We start from the raw sequence: 20,000 nt of genomic DNA, 5'->3' as shown, positions 1-20,000 counted from the left end.
ATCCTGCTTTTAGTTCCGCGTCACGTGTACGCGGTTTTTTTTATACTCCGCCGTCGTTGACAACGCGAACGATTTATTGTTTGTAATTTGAATTTGATGTGCCAATTTTATACGAATGAATCACATTTTGTTATGGTAGCGGATTCGAGGTTCGTTTATGTATCGTTTTCATCGTGCTCAAGCCTTTCGTCATCATGAGTCTCTCTCTCTCTCTCTCTTCATCACAGTGAGTACGGGTGCTGAGGAAGAAGAGAGCGTAGATGAACAGACTCCTACTCATAGAGTGCGCCACCGTCACAACCAACGCGAGGGCGAGGATACACCGAACTCTTCCCACGACGAGAAGTCCGTGACGCAGCCAAGCTCTATCAGGGGCCGAGTGACGTCACTGCCCGCAGAATCGACAACGAGGAAGAAGTATCATGGTAGGGTTCTTGCTGCCTCATGGTGTTGTTGTTGTTGTTGTTGTTGTTGTTGTTGTTATATATTGTCGACGTCGGAGTCTCATGTCAGTATATAGGCTCGTGAATGAATTTCGCTCGTGAATTTATAATCAGCTTTGAAAAATAATTTATTTAACCCAATCTGCATGTTTGTCTAGCTGCGCGCAGATATTAATAACGGCTCTTTCACTTAATGACACTCTTATTAAAATACAGAACGCAGAGTTAATATTAGCTCGGAATATAATATCGGACCAAATCTGCATTGTATGCGATCTTTTATGACGCAGCTCGTAATATGCTATCTTTTTTTTCCTTATCGCCAGAAGTGGAGATCAGAGAGAATGAGGTTTCCCCGGAGGCCGGCGCTTACTTCAACACGGCTAGCTCACTACACACGTTACCCACTATCGCCAACGTTGTCGTCATCACCGGTCTGCTTTCATTCTGCGCAAGAATGTTGCATTTGTCATCGTAGTCGTATGTGATACCTTTTGTATTAGCTCTGCAGCAATCGCCTGGAAACTTGATTGCTACTAGCCATTTCATTTTGGCGCGGTAAAAGTCTGAAAGCGTGCGCGCGCCAGCTGACAGTAAAAGCATTTAAGATGAAAGGAAAACAGGCGGGCGTTATTACCCATTGCGTTTTCCTGAAGAAATAAATGGATGTTTTAGACCTTACTATTAAAGGTGTGGTTTTCCACCTTAACACGACGAAATTGCGCCTAGCCACATGTAGCGCAAAGACTCACACAGAGTGGCAGGATGCGCCGGTGGCTAATTTAAGATGAACCTACAAGACTCGCATGATGGCATGACTACTTCACACATGGCTATTGTAATATCTCACGCGCGCATATTTGTGGGCCACGCGACTTGCAAACTTCGTCGAGCGAGGGGAGAAATTCCGTTTTCAAACGCGAACCGATCGATGAACGTGTGGTACAAATAGGAAATATATTTTACTGGTTTCCAGGCACCGATGGCAGAACCATTGTGTAGATTATGGACCAATCGGGCTCAGATGATGCACTGAGATGATTGTGATTGGTTGACTGTATTGTGATTCATGTATAGTTATCGTTGAGTTTGTATGTTGGTTGTTCTTAGGTTTAATGGTAATTAAAATGGCTCACCAGGTAGAAACACGAGAACAGCTGTGTGCTGACTCTGCCTGACTAGTTATCAGGGGCAGCACTGTACGTGTTCTATCTATTTAGCCCAGTATTTTTTGTAAGAAAATAGTAAAAACTCCGCTACGATAATATAATAACGGTTGAGTTCTTAACAGTTTCGAATTCGTATTCTGTAAATAGGGACGATAGTCATAGTAATATTAATAATACTTAATATTATAGGCTATGAAGCATGATCATAATTTTGTGTGGATTTTCTAGCACTTGATCACTGCCTAATTGAATGTTATCTTCTACTGGACCGCCAATGTTTGGTGCTAATGGTGGCTGCGTGTAGGATATTATTACATGCCAACTTTCCAGAAGAGATGGTAGAAAAAATTATATATTATATTACTGTGACTCGCGCTTGTTACATGACTCCAGCTTTTAGATCAGTATTTTCGCAGAATTGAACACGGTAAAAGTTGTAAAATAGCGAGAAAATGTTGAAAAGTCTTATATCATATATGCTCGTGTATAAATTGCTGTAAATAGCTTGCTTTACTGCAGTAGCGATGTGCTTTGTGCCGTATGCTCATTTAAATTTTATATCATGTGATACCATTCACTGGAGTGCGTGTACGTGTGTGCGCACGGTATCACGTGGATGGTATTTGACTAGATGTGGGGTTGGAGGGAGTTGCCTCTTCATACTTTGTGAGAAAACGTAAGAGCTCGAGTGTCCCCGACATACAGGCGATCGATTATCGGAAATCAACCAATCGACCGCTAAATTAAAATTTCTTGTTATTTCGGCATTTAGTAACTGTTTCGCTGGTAAAACTAACCGTTTAGGCTTGGCCGTTGATAGACCGGCATTATAGAAACGCAGAAGCGGCGGTGGCGCAGCGCGGTGCAACGCGCAAGTTGCTAGGATGATAATGCAGCTTCTCACGTTGCTGCTCTCTCGCAAATTAAATTTTGCTCACACGAACCTATCCTAAACCAGAGATCAGATTTCAATCGATATCAGCCGCCATGTTGACACTGATATGTGAGTGGGAGAACCTGTAGACGTATTATATTTATAATGAATATTAACAATAATTATTATCGATAGGCAGAGGAGAACTGACGAAGGCATTGTAATGGTGAATAGACATTGTTCCTCCAAGAGTGGATAGAACGGGAGGTAGTCCATGCTTAGTTTCCAAGTAAAAATGTGCCATTTCCTAGTTTCCGGTTGATCGCAATGTCGGCTTTCCCGCGTTCCGGTTGACTTCTATTCCCGAATCACGAAAAATTTATCCGGTATTTTCAGGATTCCAAATAATTAACACGGTCCAATTCCGCGTCCCGAAAATAACAGCCCCCCCCCCTCTTTCAAGCTGCTGGCATAATCCCTGCGCGGATTTGTTAAAATGACGCATCCAGATACAAGGAAGTAACCATGTTTAGAAGTTTGAGCTTATTTTTCTATAATTGCTAAAAAGCTAATACCTTTCCACTGGGAATCACCACACGCCATTTTTTATATTTATCAGCAAGGAGTTTGTTATGATAGTGGCAAATATAACGTTGCTGTCTGACGTGGTTCACACACTGAATCTATAGGCAGTTTTGTGATTGAAAGTAGATATCTACAGAACAACAAGATTTTCTTTATTTTGTTTGTTAGTGTGTCTTCGGGATATGAGCGCAAACACGTGTTAATGTGGGCTGGCTATAGTTATTATCAGAAGTAGATAATAGGGAAAATTCCCTATTATCTACTTCTGTTATTATCGTATAGTTTTACCATCGTACTCAAAAGTGAATGAGCTCATTTTAGCAGTGGTAGTACATCGATATAGACCGGCGTATCCACACATCATACGGCTTTCATGCACGAGCCATCTTGCTTAGAATTAGGCGAGCTAACCACGGTGAAAAGAAATGATTTCTAAATGCGATAGGTAGCTGATAATTTAAGCCGTGGTCGCCGATGCATTGAATTATATTACGGCGGTTAAAATGGGCAATTCTGAGTAGAATTCCCGACCGTAATGCCGTGCTGATGCGTGTGGCCTAGCATAATTGTACAGATTTTCCATGTCCTAGAGTAATATTGCGTGCGGATTTATGTCATCCGTAATCCAGTTTCATTTAGTATGGAAGGATTTTTGTAATCGTAAAGACGTTTTGCACTTAACAAGGACCCTAACGGTTCGGAAATTAATCCGGAATAATGAGTTATTGAATGCAGAAATGCGCAGACATTGAAAGCAGAAATGCAGCGTGCGGCTCCGTATATATACGCATGTGCGTGAATCCGTAAGCAATTTTAGAACCTTTGTTTGAGAAATTGGCAAAGTCGAGCCAGAAAAATAGCAGTTGGAAAAGATCCAGGAATATTTCCTAGCTTCCCTCTGCTCGAGCCAGCGCACGCTGCAAGCCAATCTGTATACAATGTTGCCGCATGCCACGACTCGTTACCAACTCTCTCTCTCTCTCTCTCTCTCTCTCTCTCGCAATTTTGTGCAACAATTATGAGATAATGGGGAAGCATTTGATGCCGCTGCTGCGACCTCTAATTGCGTTTCTTATCTGATGAGACGACTTGTGCAAACCGACGAGATCTCGATGAATGCATGCCTCCGCCGTTTACTCAAATTTATTCATGCACTGGCGGCATTTTGATGCTTGTTGCGGGAGACATTAATCGTGCAGGATTAGGGACTACAGTAGTGATGTTGGCTGTCATGTCTCGTGCGTACGTTTCTACGCGATCATGAATCATGTGAGATGGTCAAAGATGGCGGGCGAGACTACCTGGACGAAAGGTCGAATCAGGATTATTTATTTTCTGAGATTTTGTACATATCTTGTACATAATAATAATGTGAAATATACAGTAATAAATGTATAATAGTTCTTAAAAAAAATAATGCATGGTTGTGTTTTTCGTTTCGTCTCGTTTTAATATAAAAAATCTCATTTTGTAGACGTAATGGAAAATTTACATCACGTTTAATAACGTTAAATCGACGATAAAAAGGATCTAAATATAATAACTGCTTCAAAGATCGCACGCTAAAACGATGGCGTTCATATTGTAAACATGTGAGGGCATTGTAAGAGTTCTGTCAAATTGTCACTTTCCTTTTCGGTTACAATCGTACAGACTGAAATCTCGAAATTGTAGGTATGCAGATACACGCAAAAAGCTCTCAACTCGTAACGTACTAATATCATAAATCTTTATTTCCTGTCAGTATTTTAACACAATACCCAAATTTCTAAAGTGCAACACCTCTCCAAATTAAACATATATTTACTAAAATATTACATCTCTATAAACACACCTGTGGAGCTTCTGGTCCAAGCCCATAGAGGGCGTTGGTACACAAACCCACAGCGGCCGCCTGTACAGGACAATTGAGCAAATCCATACAATGGGTATAACACAGACCGAGTAGCCGCTGACATCCTATTTAAAGCGTTTAGCAGGGCGTACTAATTCAAAAACCTTCTAGTATTTACATCCAGGTGCGATGGAACCACAGAATCGTCTTCAATGGCAGGCAGATGCGCATAATCTCTAGGCAAAAAATCATACAGAGGGAAAAGAAATTCTTGGGAGAAACAAGTCCTTGTGTTTCGGGCCTTCGTCCATTGCCTTGACCGCCTACTAGTCACAATGCTCCAGCTATACAATAATATTACTACACCCATAAGCTATCGCCATTTCCGCTGTCTCCACGCAAGCAGGTAATAACAGCCACTGGCCGTGCTCTTGCGCACTCACTCACACACGCACGCGCACGCACGCACGCACACACTTACACACGCACGCAAACTCTGGTTGATGCAACATTTGAGGCTGATCGAGTATTTTAACCACTTACAGGGAGCAGAATATATATTATCAAGACAACATAATACAGCGAACAGAATAGAATACACATGATCTTGTTGCCAACACGACCCATCATCCACCGATTCATCTTCATCCATAACCTTGAAAGAATTTAACACAAGACGTGGATAGGAATACACAGCTACACTGAGACGACATTGTCAGTAGTTATTATATCATGTGTGCTGCTGCTGCTGGCTGCGACGCAACAACAGGAAACCATGCCACACGTTGCATGCCATCCTCACTCATATTATTCTGTTCTCCATTCTAGGTTTTCTTGACTATATACCTATATATGTCGTATACATATATATATATATATATATATATATATGTGTGTGTGTGTGTACACGAACACATATGCTTACATAAACCATACAGATTTCCAATCTTTTTTATTCTACATCTTGGCCTGCCTTCAGCTGTTGACTGGGAAAACCAAATCGCACACTATAAACGTATAATGTGCTACATTAGCATTACATTACAGTAGTACTAACTAAAAATGAAAAATAACACAAAATCGATAATAGCACTGTAGTGAAAACCGGCACAGCTCTGCATTAAAAACACAACAATAGCGCGCGCGCTCTCTTTCTCGTATATACGGGATGATGTCATAGAATACCTCGCGATAATCCAGCATGTACCTGCTACATGCCAAACGTATAATAAAACCCACACTGGTATGGGAGAACATTATTTTGTTCCAATTTCTAAAAGTTTGTCTTGTAAAAGGATTCACAATAATGTAATCAAAGCAGAACCGGCATATTTTTAATGAGTTTACACATTCCATTACATCCAACGCCTAAAAAAACTTTGGATGTTATATATCACCTAAGAATTTATAATAGAATTTGTATTGCACAAACGAAAATGAAAACAAAAACAGTATTCGTCAAAAGCTCAAGAGCATCTGCTGCAGCTGTTGCCATGGTAACATGCTTGGCAACAACACAAGTTTGCTCTAAACAACAACAGAAGGAATGAGTTGTCTGCACACGATATATATGTAGCTTCCATAAACCTTAACACGGCTAGTATATATTCATGTATAAAGTACTTCATACGTAATATGGTATTTACACATTTTTCAACCAATTTCATCACTGGAAACAAATCACAAGAAGTTTCTGTAAGGTTTCTTTGAGGGCAAAAATAAACATGTACACAAATATGGTGCCGTCTAGAACTCACCATGTACACTACGCCCCATTTTCCTCGATGGATGTGCGAAACCACCGATTTACACCGAAACGTTTGCCTCCACTTATATTACTTTCACACACACTCCAGTATAGCGATATTTTTCTCTATCAAATACAATGACTATTACATTGTTATAAATGTCATTTATATACCCATCTTACTGCGGTCTCGCACCGCAATGATTGCGTTGAGTAGAGACCGTTTCTCATCATTTAAAACCGATACGCAACAGGGGCCCCGGCGTCAGGATCACGCAACAAGTGAGCAGCTGTGTTGCAAACTCCCTCAAAATGGTGGCAGAAACGGCTGTAGTTACGCCCACCGCAAAACCCGGAACCACGGTGACACCGACACGCACGCACGTGTCTCTACACTGGAATCCGCCCCCAAACACGACCACCGTTTTCAAGAACGCGCGTGCGTGCCCATATCACTGCTCCACGCGTGTCGTGTGCCATGCACACCACGCACTGCGGTTCTCGCACGACAAATGCTGACCCTCCCTCACTCATATTGCTATGTACATGCACACAACACGATATACGAAATAGTAGTATTTACACACACGCGCACGCACGCACGCACGCACGCAAGCTTCAAAATGTACTGGATGCATGGCGTATGTCGCCGATGATAAGATAGTTAATATTGTGTTTGAACAGCAAAACTGCGTCACAGCCCCTGAGTAGAGTTGCTCACATTATGTATATCATGATCTGTAACCATCACCGATCAGGCCATCAGATGAAGAAAAGACGATGCACGCCTGTGTGATTGCACCAGCCAGTAGGGGGTGCCACATTAAGCAAGTGCATGAAGGAGAGGCAGTAGAGGTGGTGGTGAGTGGGGGGTGGGGGTGGGGGGTTGGGCGGGTGTCTGTGTAATGTACTAGCAACGACGCACCGGTCTAAAATTGATAGGGGGCGTGACTTTTACGGTTGTGCCGGCTATGTGATGCTGCCCTCTAGTGAACAGAATACACAACTAGTGTTCATCGAAAGCGGCATGCCTGACATTCGTTGTACGCCGCCAGAGTAGGGTGTTAAAAGTGCAGCGCTGGGCACAACGTAAAACCTAGGCTGCCGCGTGGCGTTCGAGGCAGCCACACAGAGGCCTCTACCACTACTACAGCGACTCTCACAGCAACGTCGACGAAGGCAGAAGCTAAGCGGAGCTAGTAACACCTAACAATGGACACGGCGCCGGTAAAACCACCCGCGCACGAGAAAAGTACTTCCGCTCTCTAAACCGCGGAGAGATGTGCGTGCAGTGTCGTCTAGTGACACCTGCGTACTGTCACCTGACACCTGTCACAGGGAAGTTGTCGCACGAGAATGACAAAGGGTTAAAGGAGGGTTGGGAAGGCAGCGTGGCTGCCCCGCCTCACTCGCTCGCTCTCGGTCTTCACACAGCCCGAGGCCGCGCGTGAAACAAACACGGCACACACCTCTACACATCGACGACGACAGAGTATGGACAGATAAAACGCGGCGGCTGCTGCGGCCACACAGGATTACCTAACCACGACATAGAAATTCCCTACGGAAAGGAAACACGGCCGTGAAATCAGCCCCAAGCTCGTTGCTACGTGCCGCGTGCACACACACGCACGCACGCACGCACGCACGCACGCACGCACGCACGCGCACACACACGTGAAATGAACCCCGTGTGTGTGTGCAAACGTTCTCAATGTACTATCGGAAGATGACTGCTTGAAATACATTTGCATGACCCAGACGTGAAGATGTCTTTCTCTTTTTTTTTCTATTGCTTTCTTTTTCTTTCTTCTCTCTCTCTCTCTCTCTCTCTCGCTCTCTCTCTCTCTGTCTCTCTCCACCCCAATATCTCGTTCTCTGCCAATCTCTTACACCATCCCATCCACCCCCTCACCTCTTTCTCTGCTCTCTCACTGCGAAATCTCGTTACAAACTTAGTAAATATAAACGTAAAATACAAGTGTAAAACGCATCCACCTACATATTGTTGTTTTTCATATCAGGTCTGATCGGAGCCCCCCAAAATAAGACGTGCTAAGTACTGGCCACTGTGCGCAATAACAGGCAGTGATGGTGAGGCCTTGGCCTTGCGGTGATGGGGCAGTAATGGAGAGCACTAGGCCACAAAGCATTGGTCAGCTCAGAGGCGGTCGTCCCTAGGATCCACGGCCACGCAGCGTTGGTGAAAACTTGTTGCAGTGCTGTCTCTGTGTGTAGAACCTGCCAGCAATTTGGTACTGGCCGGCTTTTCTCTCCCAACGGTACCGTACAGTATCGGGCTGCTCACAGTACTGAACAGTATCGGGCTGCCCACGGTACCAAAGAGTATCGGTCTGCCCACGGTACCGAACAGTATCGGGCTGCCCACGGTACCGTACAGTATTGGGCAGCCCATGGTACCGAACAGTATCGGGCTGCTCCCGGTACCATACAGTATCGCTGGGTTCTCCAATCAACACGCAGAGCAGCACGGTCAGTCGCAGCTCTCCTCGGCCACGCCACACTGGCCGGCATCTCGGACGGCGACCACCAGGCGGAGCCGGCGGCAGGGGTCTGTTCACCGCGCCACGGTCCGCCCACCTCTCTCGCAGCGCCCCCCTAGCCTCCACCGCGGTCGCTCGCCGACACGGGGACCACACGCCGCCGTCTCGGACGATTCCTCTCGTCCTCCCGCTGTACGACAGCTGGCGAGCGAGCGGGCGTGCACTCACATCTGTCCGTGCGCCCGCTCTCTAGCTCGCTCGTATGTGCGGCGGTGGCGGCGGCGGCGGCGGCGGCGCGCGTGCTCTCTCACTCGCTGAGTAACTTCTGCAACAAGCTCTTCTTCTCCTGCTGGTGTTTGTGATCCGGCACGGGCTGAAGGAGAGACGCAGGAGCGCGTTAGACGCGCACGCACGCACACACATGCACACACTTATGGTACGCCACACCTACGCGGCGCAGCTATCGAGGTCGTTCCGTACGCAAAGCAGTACGACTTGCCATCCACTCACTCCACTCACTCACTCAATCACTGCACATGCGCACGAACACAGCCACCCACCCACACGCACGCATGAACACAGCCACCCACCCACACGCACGCACGCACGAACACAGCCACCCACCCACACGCACGCACGCATGAACACAGCCACCCACCCACACGCACGCACGCATGCACAAACACACCCACCCACCCACACGCACGCACGCACGCACAAACGAACACACCCACCCACACGCATGCACACGCACACACGCATCCACTCTACTCGCTACCACTTTCCATCGCTTTCACTTTTGCCTTTCATCACAGTTTTGATCTCATGCCGCCTGGACTCACCCGTGGACTGGAAGGCCCCTGAACCCTGACAGTGGGCATGCCAGACTCGCTCATCGAGCGAGCGCTCATCTTCGACATGCCCGCAGAGCTGGTGGTGGTTGGCGGCGGCGAGCACAGCAACTGGTTGCGAAACAAATTGGTCGCCTTCACTTCCGGCAGGTCATCCATTTTCGATACTGCAACGGATGAAATCATTAGAATACAATCCCTCCCACGGTGTCTGGCAAACTAGATTACTGACCATGGTATCTGGCAAACTAGAGAGCCAATCACATTGTCTGGTAGGCCAAACAGCCAACCACAGTATCTGACAAACTAGACAGCCAAACATTGTCTGGCAAACTAGAAAGTCAATCACATTGTCTTGCAGAATTGAAAGTCAATCACAGTGTCTGGCAGAATAGTAAGTCAATCACAGTGTCTGGCAAACTAGACAGCCAACCACAGTAACTGGCAAACTAGACAGACAGCCCAACTATATTAGCTGGCAATTTAAAAACAAACTATAGTGACCAAGAAACTAGACATCGAACCACAGTGCCCAGCAAACTAGACAGAGGGCAACTGTCCACACTGAATGTAATATATACAGGATACCACATTGAATGCAAAATAAAAGATTGCACCAAATATTCACAATAAATACAAACTAGGAACCAGTACGGCGATTGCCAAGCTAAACGTGCAGCAAGATTAGGAACCGCTAAAGCATGAGTACACCACCAATGCAAAATGCTCACTAACTGGTTTGTAGTAAGCGGGAAGGGCTAAAGAATGCAAGTGAAAAGATGAGGTTAGTAAAATGCAAGCAAACGACCAATTGATAGATGTCACAACCCACTCTGGCATGCATATGGTTTACATACATGTACAAATAAAAATTTTTTTTTAACATACGAGACATAAAAACCTGGTGGCTAACCTCCTAATGTATTTACTTTCAATACCATTTCTATTCATTTTGTAATGTGTGTGTGTAATGAGGGTAATAACAAAACTGCCCAAAAGCTGTACCTAGCCACGTAAACATGCGTATGGCAAAACCATGCAATTGTTATTGCTTGAATCCTAGTAACTTACCGTTTCAATAAGCCATATTATATAATGCATATGGGTATTACATAATAACGCAATTATTGCTTAAGCACAGAGGAAAGGCCTGGCTAGCACATCAGGGCATAGATGTTTAATATAATTTACTCACTATATGCAATGTCATGTAATCTAACAATTTTAACTCAACTCTTGAAATCTCAGTTCAACTATAAAATTGTCACTTTTTGCATGAACACACGCACGCACGCACGCGTGCACGCGTGCACACACACAAAAAACACCCAGGCTTCCCTAGCTTTAGTTTATGTACTTGTTAAAATGTTAATAGGCTGAAGCTGTTACTTGAGGATAGGAGAATCCATAGTTGCTACTGAGTCAGTAGGAAAAGCATCCCCCCTCATGATAACCATCAGAAGCACAATAACCCTCATAAAGCCAATCCACTATCAGTGGCAGAGCTCACTGGGTTAGGGACTGGGTAATCAAATAGGCCATCACTCGACTTAACGACCGTTGAAACACTACTTCTACGTTTGAACTTGGGATATATTTTTCCTGTTATGGAACCGTCATTGCACCTATGGTTAACTAAATTGCATTGCATTCAATACAAGGCGTTTCCCTCCCGACAATTCCCGATCGCCAATGCCTATTCGAATGCTGGGTTTACACTACCGACTTTATGTTAGCGAATGGGCTAATTGGACCAACTTCGCAACTATACAACCGACAATCGGCAGTGTAAACGCGAAAGTTGCGCGACCAACCGATCGATAGCAACTAGTTGGGAAATTACAAGATGTTCTATTTTCGCCAACTCGAAGTTGCCAAATTGCAAAATTGGTCCAATTCGCCAATTCGCTAACATAAAGTCGGTAGTGTAAACCCTGCTTAATGCAACTGTGTAGCTAATAATTGTAAGCCAAATGTTCGGGAGTTTAATAAAATACGGAGATTGACGCCTGATAGTAATGATCAGTTAGGTAATGAAACTGCTAAGAACGTCAAGATCACTATTACAGGGCACAAGTATTGATGCCAGTTATATTGCTTTGCTTCATTAATTACAGAAAAACCTGCAAAAATAATTAGATTCAATCTTTAATCTCTGCTCAAACTTCGTATATTTTCAAACTCCCGATTTACTGCACTGAAAAAGAAAGGCAAAGAAGAAGGAACTATTTTCTTTACAGGTGTTAATGATTAATTAAGCAAAAGAATCCTAAAGGTCGAGTAGGCTGAACAAAAAAAGCGTGCAAGCAAATTAAACCTTTAGTTTTGGATTTACTTGAAAGTTGCTTGAACTGAGCGTATCTTTGCTTGGCCTCGCATCTCACATGCTGCACTGCACTGCCCTCTGCCGAGGACACGGAGGACGAAGCAGAGGTCGGTGCGGCCGCGTCTCCTGTGCAATGCAAAGAAAGATAACGACCCCCGAATTGAAATAAATGTAACCTCTACTACTGTAAGCCGCTCGCTGGAATCTACAAAATTCGTCTGCGCTCGCAAAGTGAACGTCGTTTCGACGACGGGTGATACTATGTAAGCACTAATAGCTGAAGCTGCGCGCGTGTGTGTGTGATTCAAGCTGCTCATAAATTTCCATAGTTAAGCCTCGTGGTGAAGACGTTAACGCGCGGACCGGTTAAACAGGGTTCGTACGATTACGGGAATGGGGAGAACATTTTCCCGGGAGTTTCCCGGGATATTAAAGGTCCATTTCCCACGACTTGCGAGATTTTAGCCGTATACACTCTTTTGGTCCCCCGTATTATTGTCCAATCGGCGATTACTGAACAAACTCTTGTGTGAAGTAAATTTTATTGCTTCACGAAAAAGAGAGACAGATTATGTGTTCAATGCTAGTGCTTTTATGACCAAACAATAATAGCACACTTCCAGGATTTTTCCAGGATCATAGTCGACGAGCTTCCACGACCACAGCTCACTTTCCAGGTCTTTCCTAGAACCGGTAAAGGACATTTTAAAATTTCAGGACCTTCCGCGTCATCCACCGGGACACGTACGAACCCTGGAGGCCAGCGACGAACGCAGGCAACGAATCTGTCAATTACCGAACGGATCCGCAAGGTCCTGCAGAAGGCTGTCAAGGTCGGCAAGGTCATTCTGATGCTGCTGCTGCTGCTGGAACTGTGGCTGGGTGGGCGTGAGCGGAGTGCGGGGCGTGGGCGGGCCAGAACCATGCACATGCGCCTGCCCCTGCTGCTGCTGCTGCTGCGCGTGCGGGTGCGCGCCCGGATGCTGCTGCTGCTGCTGCTGCCGCGGGGTGGGCGGCCCTCCTTCGTGCTGCTGCGTGGGCGTGTGCGGCCCGCCGGGAGTCGGCGGCGCGCCCTGCGTCTGCTGGCTGTACTGGGCCTGCTGCTGCGTGCGGTTGTTGCAGAGGGCTCTCAGCTCCTGCCTCACGTACTCGGACGTCGACGCCAGCGGCCCAGCCTGCGACGTCGGCTGCATGCGGCCGTTCCTGCGGAAGCGACGCATACGTCAGCTTGTGCGTGTATACACACGCACGCACACATACATGCACGTGCACACGCACACGCACACGTACAGACGCATATACGGTTATTATGCAATTATATACAGACGTAGCCTATAATGTTGTGTGTGTGCATCCGTGTGCATGTGCACACACATAACATTACAGATTATGTCTGTATATATATATATATATAAACCACGCTTTGATTGACCACATTAATTTAATTACAACGCCATATTTTCATAATTAGACAAACATAATTAAAATAAACCAAAACTAAATTAAAAAAGATTCAAGACCGAAACTTAACGATTTAATTAAATTAAATTAAGCATTAATGAACGACAACGGCGACCACGCACGCACCCTCTCGCGTCCATGCCCGGATGTTGATTGTACATCTGGTAGTTCTGCGCCGTCTCGAAGTTGAAGTGCCGTCCGTCCATCTGCATGCTGTACGACGGTGCACTGTGTATCGGCGGCGTCAGCTGCTGACCTACGTGCATCGGCGGGGTCATGGAAGATGGCGGCTGGCCGCCCGGTGGCACGCCGTTTGGCGACAGGAGCGCGTCGCCACCTGGTGGCACGAACTGCATGGCATTCGGCGCGGCGCGTGGGGAAGCGGTCCTGCCTGCAACGCGGAAGGGCGAGACGGCGGCGGGTTAGCAAGTGCTTATTACTAAGACAGTATGTCACTTATTAATGTGGTAGATCGCTGGTATGAGGTAATAGTGCTTATTACCAAACGAAATGGAATGTCACTAATTAATGGGGTAGAATGCTGGTACGTACCAGCGATCGACATCATTATTAAGTACCATTCCCTCTACCCGCCGACGAGCGTGCAGTCTCCTGTCAACATGTACCATCCGGGACTCGTCGGGCCCGGCGTTCCCAGAGTGCAGCGAACCATATCGGATCCAGGTGAGCGACGCGGCTGGTAGCGCGCGGCGGCGGGTCGTCTCGTCGCGCAGGCCGTCTGTTTAGCGTAATGAGTAATGTTCGAGTATGCCGTTGATCTCCTCTCACATAGTGTGTGACATTCTCTCGTACCAGTGATAGACATCATTATTAAGTACCATTCCCTCGTACCAGCGATCTACATCATTAGTAAGTACCATTTCCCTCGTACCAGCGATCTACATCATTATTAAGTACCATTCCCTCGTACCAGCGATCGACATCATTATTAAGTACCATTCCCTCGTACCAGCGATCGACATCATTATTAAGTACCATTCCCTCGTACCAGCGATCGACATCATTATTAAGTACCATTCCCTCGTACCAGCGATCGACATCATTATTAAGTACCATTCCCTCGTACCAGCGATCGACATCATTATTAAGTACCATTCCCTCCTGCTGCTGCTGCTGCTGCTGCTGCTGTTGCTGCTGCTGCTGCTCGGGGAATGAGTTCTGACCGCCGGCGCGTATCGGCTGTATCCCGCCGGGCGTCGAAAACGTCCGCTGTATCGCCATCGGCCTGCCGCTGCCGTACTGCAGAAAACACGCAGTTAGTGCTGCCGCCTAGCGGGGAAAACCGACGGTGCCACGCACGTGGTGCACGTCGGGACACGTACACACGCTGGCACACGTGTACGCGCAGGGACACGTACACACGCTGGGACACGTACACGCGCTGGCACACGTGTACGCGTTGGGACACGTACATGCATCGGGACGTGCACACGTACACACGTCGGGGCACGTGTACGCGTTGGGACACGTACACACGTCGGGACGTGCACACGTACACACGTCGGGACGTGCACACGTACACACGTTGGGACACGTACACACGTCGGGACGTGCACACGTACACACGTTGGGACACGTACACACCTCGGGACGTGCACACGTACACACGTTGGGACACGTACATGCATCGGGACGTGCACACGTACACACGTTGGGACACGTGTACGCGTTGGGACACGTACACGCATCGGGACGTGCACACGTACACACGTTGGGACACGTGTACGCGTTGGGACACGTACACGCATCGGGACGTGCACACGTACACACGTTGGGACACGTACACACCTCAGGACGTGCACACGTACACACGTCGGGACACGTGTACGCGTTGGGACACGTACACGCATCGGGACGTGCACACGTGCACACGTACACACGTACACACGTACACACGTACACACGTACACACGTAGAGGCCTGTGTACGCATTGGGACACGTACGCATAGCCGATGTATCATTGCCGTAAAATAGTTTAGGCTAGTAAAAACTGGTCAATGGGAGCTAATAGCTTGAGCAACTGGACGCCAGAAACATCATAAATAATTATGAAGCCATGACTTTTAAATATCAAAACTTTTAAAGTGAAATGCTTTGCATGAGTTAGAGTTTGCCAACATTTCGGATTTTTTCGACGGTAATAACTATTTGTGTTTTTTTTTGACAGTGGGCACCTGGATATAGTAGATCATCAACAGACCATCAATATCAATTAACTTTGCGTTTGGTAATAAACGTTAAGTTGGGGGGTCCTTTATTGCATTGCCAGGAGATTTTACTTTCTCAAGTAAAATAAAATATATAGCTAAAATCTGTCATTATGCATTCATTTATGGATCCATATATCTCCATCCTCGATACGGAGGCACCCAATTTGCACACTAGAGTAACGCTTTCACATCTCCACAATACACGCACGCTCTCTCTCACACTGACTAACACTAAGAGCACACCGGCTCAAAGAAATTAGAACACCTCGTTCGATGCCGAAAGTAAGACAATTTACGGAGAGCCCCCACCCCCCCTAGATTTTGACACATTCATTTAGGTTTCACGTTGTCTATGAATCGTCCGGCATCGTCTTTCCACGCTCTGCACTCACGGGGAGTAGTAGTAGTAGCAGTAGACTGCGTACTACTGCCATGCACACACTGCCACAGTAGGTGCTCGTGAATCAACCTGCCTACCTCACCGATTCCCACGGTCGACTTTAGAAGTTGTGCTACCACCTACAGAGTTTTATTGCCTTTCTCACACTGCATTGCACAAGTGCATTCAGCACGGATATTACCTTTTTTTTTCAGGGGCCAGCGGCACCCTCTGGACTACTGGAAATCGAGAAATTTCTCTTCAAGGCAGGTTGGCAGGTATGCTAATAGCGAATTTGCACCTGTGCGGTCCGACGGGTGGTACGTGTTCATAACTACGACGCACGGACAACTGACTATGCACAGCATGATGCAGCAGCAGCTATCTACCTTACCGTACATATGACAGGTGCTTCACATCCGTGCGAATCGCGAGCAATATTACGCACAGCCTATCCATCTCGCACTTCATCTGCGCATTCGTGTGTCTCACGCGCACGTCGTCACAATCATATTTATTGCGCAGTACTGAAGCCATGCGCTTAATTACTCAAAACCGGAGGGGGGGGGCCACTGTCAGAAACATCCGCAATGCTTCCGGTGTCTCACGAGTCTAGCATAATTATAGCAACGATTATTGCGCCGAAACTTCGTGTTTCGCGGCGTATAGTTTCGAAAGTTACGAGATATTAGATTTAGGATAATCACACAAGTATTTATGATGTTCCTTACGACAAGCCACTGTCCATTGACAAGCCACTGTCCATTAGATGGGGCTAGGCAGAGAAAATCACACAGGTGATAATTACATGATGCAATATTCTGTCGTTGCCACCGTGGTAGAAAACCGGCGGCTATTATCACGCGATGTGAGTGGAAGTGGAATTCTGAATCACCCATAATAACGGAACATGTCACACAGTGCGTGCGTATTACATGTAGGATAACCCCAATCAATCCTACGATACCCGTGTACAGGGAGCAAGTCGATTTTAAAAATTAATCACTGCTATTACAGTAAACATCATCACTTGGGATTCTTGGTGAAAATGACATTTAGCATGCACGTTAGAACAAGCGCACACACACACACACACGACTGATCAGAATGTACATTACTGTTGTGCTGTTGTTACCCACACATGATATCAAGAGCGTATTAAGAAGGTAATATTTATTTACCTTCTTTATACGCTCTTGATTATATGCAAGCACTCGCCCGTTGTACACGCTTTTCATTTCACTGTTGGTACGACACGTAGCCGATTATGAATACTACACACACCTGGCCCAACCACCTGGCAATCCTGTCTGATACGGCACGCGCAGTCGCGCACACACACACAGCAGGCAATGGCACATCCACACACCAGAGTGCAAGCAATGATATCCCTTTACCCATGCAACCACACGATATAGATCTGATCGCACGCACGCACGTACGCACGCACGCACGCACGCACGCACACACGCACGCTTACTCTCACATTTCACGGACACACGGTTCGTAAAAAATCAGATGCACAACAAGGAAACTTAACGGCATATACTAAACAGAGTGCGCGTTTTCTCGCTAGCAGGAGAAAGAAAGAAAGAGAAGCTAGACAAGCCAATCGTGCATTCGTGCAACAGAACACCTCACCACCGCCACCGCCACCACCGCCACCACCGAAAGCACGTACCTCTTTGATGCACTAAATAAAAAAAGTTAATCGTAAGAGCACGGGCAGATCGCAGAGAAGGCGTGCGCGCACGAGCGCATATAAAGCAAAAAGATCTCCCTCTCCCGTTTGTCTCCCGCCACAACGACGACCGAACGACAATGTCGGGCGCGTAATTATCAATGTTCCGAGGTTCCAAACGTTCTCAGTGTTCGTGAACGCCCAGCGACCGCCCGCCCACGTCTCCCCCAACTTTCGCATTCGAATTTCGCTTTGGTTTCGATTCGGTCCCCGTGCAATCCACGCCTCCTCCACGTGCCCGCGCTCAGCAGGTGCAAACGATGAGAGAGAGAGAGAGAAGAGCAGGTACCTGCGCTGAGAGGGAAGAAGGGTTCATCTGGGAATTTCGCTGCACGTTCCAGTGGTAGTTTTGAGCATGCTGTTGCTGAGGTGGCACCTACCCAGAAATAATCAGTGTAGCAAAAAAGAGCAGCCCAAAACTCAGCGGCAAAAAAAAACCGTCAGTCGGCCATCGAAACGCTGGGATCTCAATGCGGGATGCTGTGCGACGTTACCATAGTAACGCACGTAGTCAGCTGAAAAATCCTCGTATTACATTTGGATAATTGCTCAGCTTGTACTCGAGCACATTACCTCGCCATTGAGTATCCCGCTAGACTAAAATGATTGACAAGGGTCGGCACTTGTAAAGAAGGCTGCCCCGATACGCCGGAAGGAAGATACTGGTTAAAAAGTAAGAGGGATCCGTAACAAAGGACGCCATCCCGCAGATGTAAGGATTAGCTTGTGCAGAAACCACCTTGTGAACGGGAGCCTTGTGTGGGCCTCGTGTGCCCACCACCGAGGGCAGCACAGCAAGGTGCACATATATATATATATATATATATACACACTCTGCTAAGGTCAGTGTTACCCCTAGCGCGAAATCTTCGCAAAGATCTGACGCAACGCGAGCAATCCCGCGTGTGCAGTTAGCGTCTCAACAGAGGAGGCACTTTAATTTTGGTGAATAGCGCAGCATTCTGGGTCACTGAACTCTCTATCGTGCCACGGCGAGCGTCGCCCTGGACATCTCGCATCAAGGTGATCTCTGTCGAGCTAAAGCAGACTACTACTGCTACTACTTACACTCCACGGGGGCGCAGAAGCAACACTTCACGCGCCTCACGTTTCGTGCGAAGCGCGGTTAGTAACGGTTAAGAAAGAAGCCGGGAGAAGAAACGAGAACGCTACACAAAACGACGCACGAGAACACAACGGGGAATTACCAAGATGTGAACGCAAAGCTATAACAGATGATAACTGGCTATTGTGTGAAGGAAATAAGCCACAGCGACTTGCTACCACAGTGATGCACTAATCTATAGCAGTTATCCAGTAGGATACGTCACAACACAAACGTGAAAACGGTCACAAACAGAACAAACATCTAGAACAAAAACGGTGCAAATTTGACGTACTCTCACACACACTTACACAATGAACGGCATGATGGAAACACACGCACAGACGCACGCACGCACGCACGCACGCACACACAATCACACACAATCACACACGCATGTAGGGTAGCGAAATGACACATATGTGAATGAAAGGTGAACACCCGTTCAATCCTTCAACAGCCTATTTCAACAAGACACACCTTATAACACACACCCAAGAGAAACTACACCGCTACCCTAAACCCACCCCCTTTCTAAACATGGCACGCCAGATGGATGGACCAACAAACCGGACTCGCACAACGAATTACACATACAGTCACATGTGAGAAATGACTTTTGAAGACATACAAGTCGATGAGATTACGTGTCCATTAGACACCTGTACGACACTGCAGCTAAAGTAGTTTAATGAGAATTAACAAGCCTGATATATATATATATATATGAGAGATATGAGGAGAGAAAG

At 46.7% G+C, this 20,000-nt stretch overlaps 3 protein-coding genes across 3 annotated transcripts in view; 1 reads left to right on the top strand and 2 right to left on the bottom strand.

Annotated features, from left to right (window-relative positions):
• Positions 1–4,488, top strand: part of LOC106805208 (ephrin-B1-like) — a 24,229-nt gene extending 19,741 nt beyond the window's left edge. Inside the window, exons 5-6 of the mRNA XM_014806707.1 lie at positions 228–425; positions 770–4,488. Coding sequence (XP_014662193.1) covers positions 228–425; positions 770–921 — 350 coding nt within the window. The 3' untranslated portion in view covers positions 922–4,488. The remainder of the gene's footprint in view (positions 1–227; positions 426–769) is intronic.
• A 295-nt stretch (positions 4,489–4,783) lies between these two features.
• Positions 4,784–14,186, bottom strand: LOC106805201 (trithorax group protein osa-like). Its single transcript, XM_014806701.1, has 5 exons — positions 13,921–14,186; positions 13,130–13,536; positions 12,343–12,459; positions 9,999–10,174; positions 4,784–9,529 (listed from the first exon to the last, which is right to left on the bottom strand). The coding sequence occupies exons 1-5, from the start codon at positions 14,148–14,150 to the stop codon at positions 9,464–9,466; spliced, it is 996 nt and encodes a 331-aa protein (XP_014662187.1). The 5' UTR covers positions 14,151–14,186; the 3' UTR covers positions 4,784–9,463.
• Positions 14,187–19,905: 5,719 nt separating this feature from the next.
• Positions 19,906–20,000, bottom strand: part of LOC106805200 (RNA polymerase II degradation factor 1-like) — a 7,635-nt gene continuing 7,540 nt past the window's right edge. The window contains exon 7 of the mRNA XM_014806700.1: positions 19,906–19,913. Coding sequence (XP_014662186.1) covers positions 19,906–19,913 — 8 coding nt within the window. The remainder of the gene's footprint in view (positions 19,914–20,000) is intronic.

Source organism: Priapulus caudatus, unplaced genomic scaffold, assembly GCF_000485595.1.
Source record: "Priapulus caudatus unplaced genomic scaffold, Priapulus_caudatus-5.0.1 Scaffold105, whole genome shotgun sequence".
In the NCBI taxonomy this organism is placed as follows: Eukaryota; Metazoa; Priapulida; class Priapulimorpha; order Priapulimorphida; family Priapulidae; genus Priapulus; species Priapulus caudatus.
Note: the sequence above shows the minus strand (reverse complement) of the source record. Positions and strands in the feature narration are given on the sequence as shown.

What these genes read in the sequence shown, in the direction of transcription:
- LOC106805201 (XM_014806701.1), bottom strand. Translation starts at nt 14,150, where the DNA reads ATGCAGTTCGTGCCACCAGGTGGCGACGCGCTCCTGTCGCCAAACGGC. An exon ending in TCAGTTCAAGCAACTTTCAA is followed by an intron (nt 10,175 to 12,342) that starts GTAAATCCAAAA and finishes CATCCGTTGCAG; the next exon opens with TATCGAAAATGGATGACCTG. An exon ending in AGGGGCCTTCCAGTCCACGG is followed by an intron (nt 9,530 to 9,998) that starts GTGAGTCCAGGC and finishes TCTCTCCTTCAG; the next exon opens with CCCGTGCCGGATCACAAACA.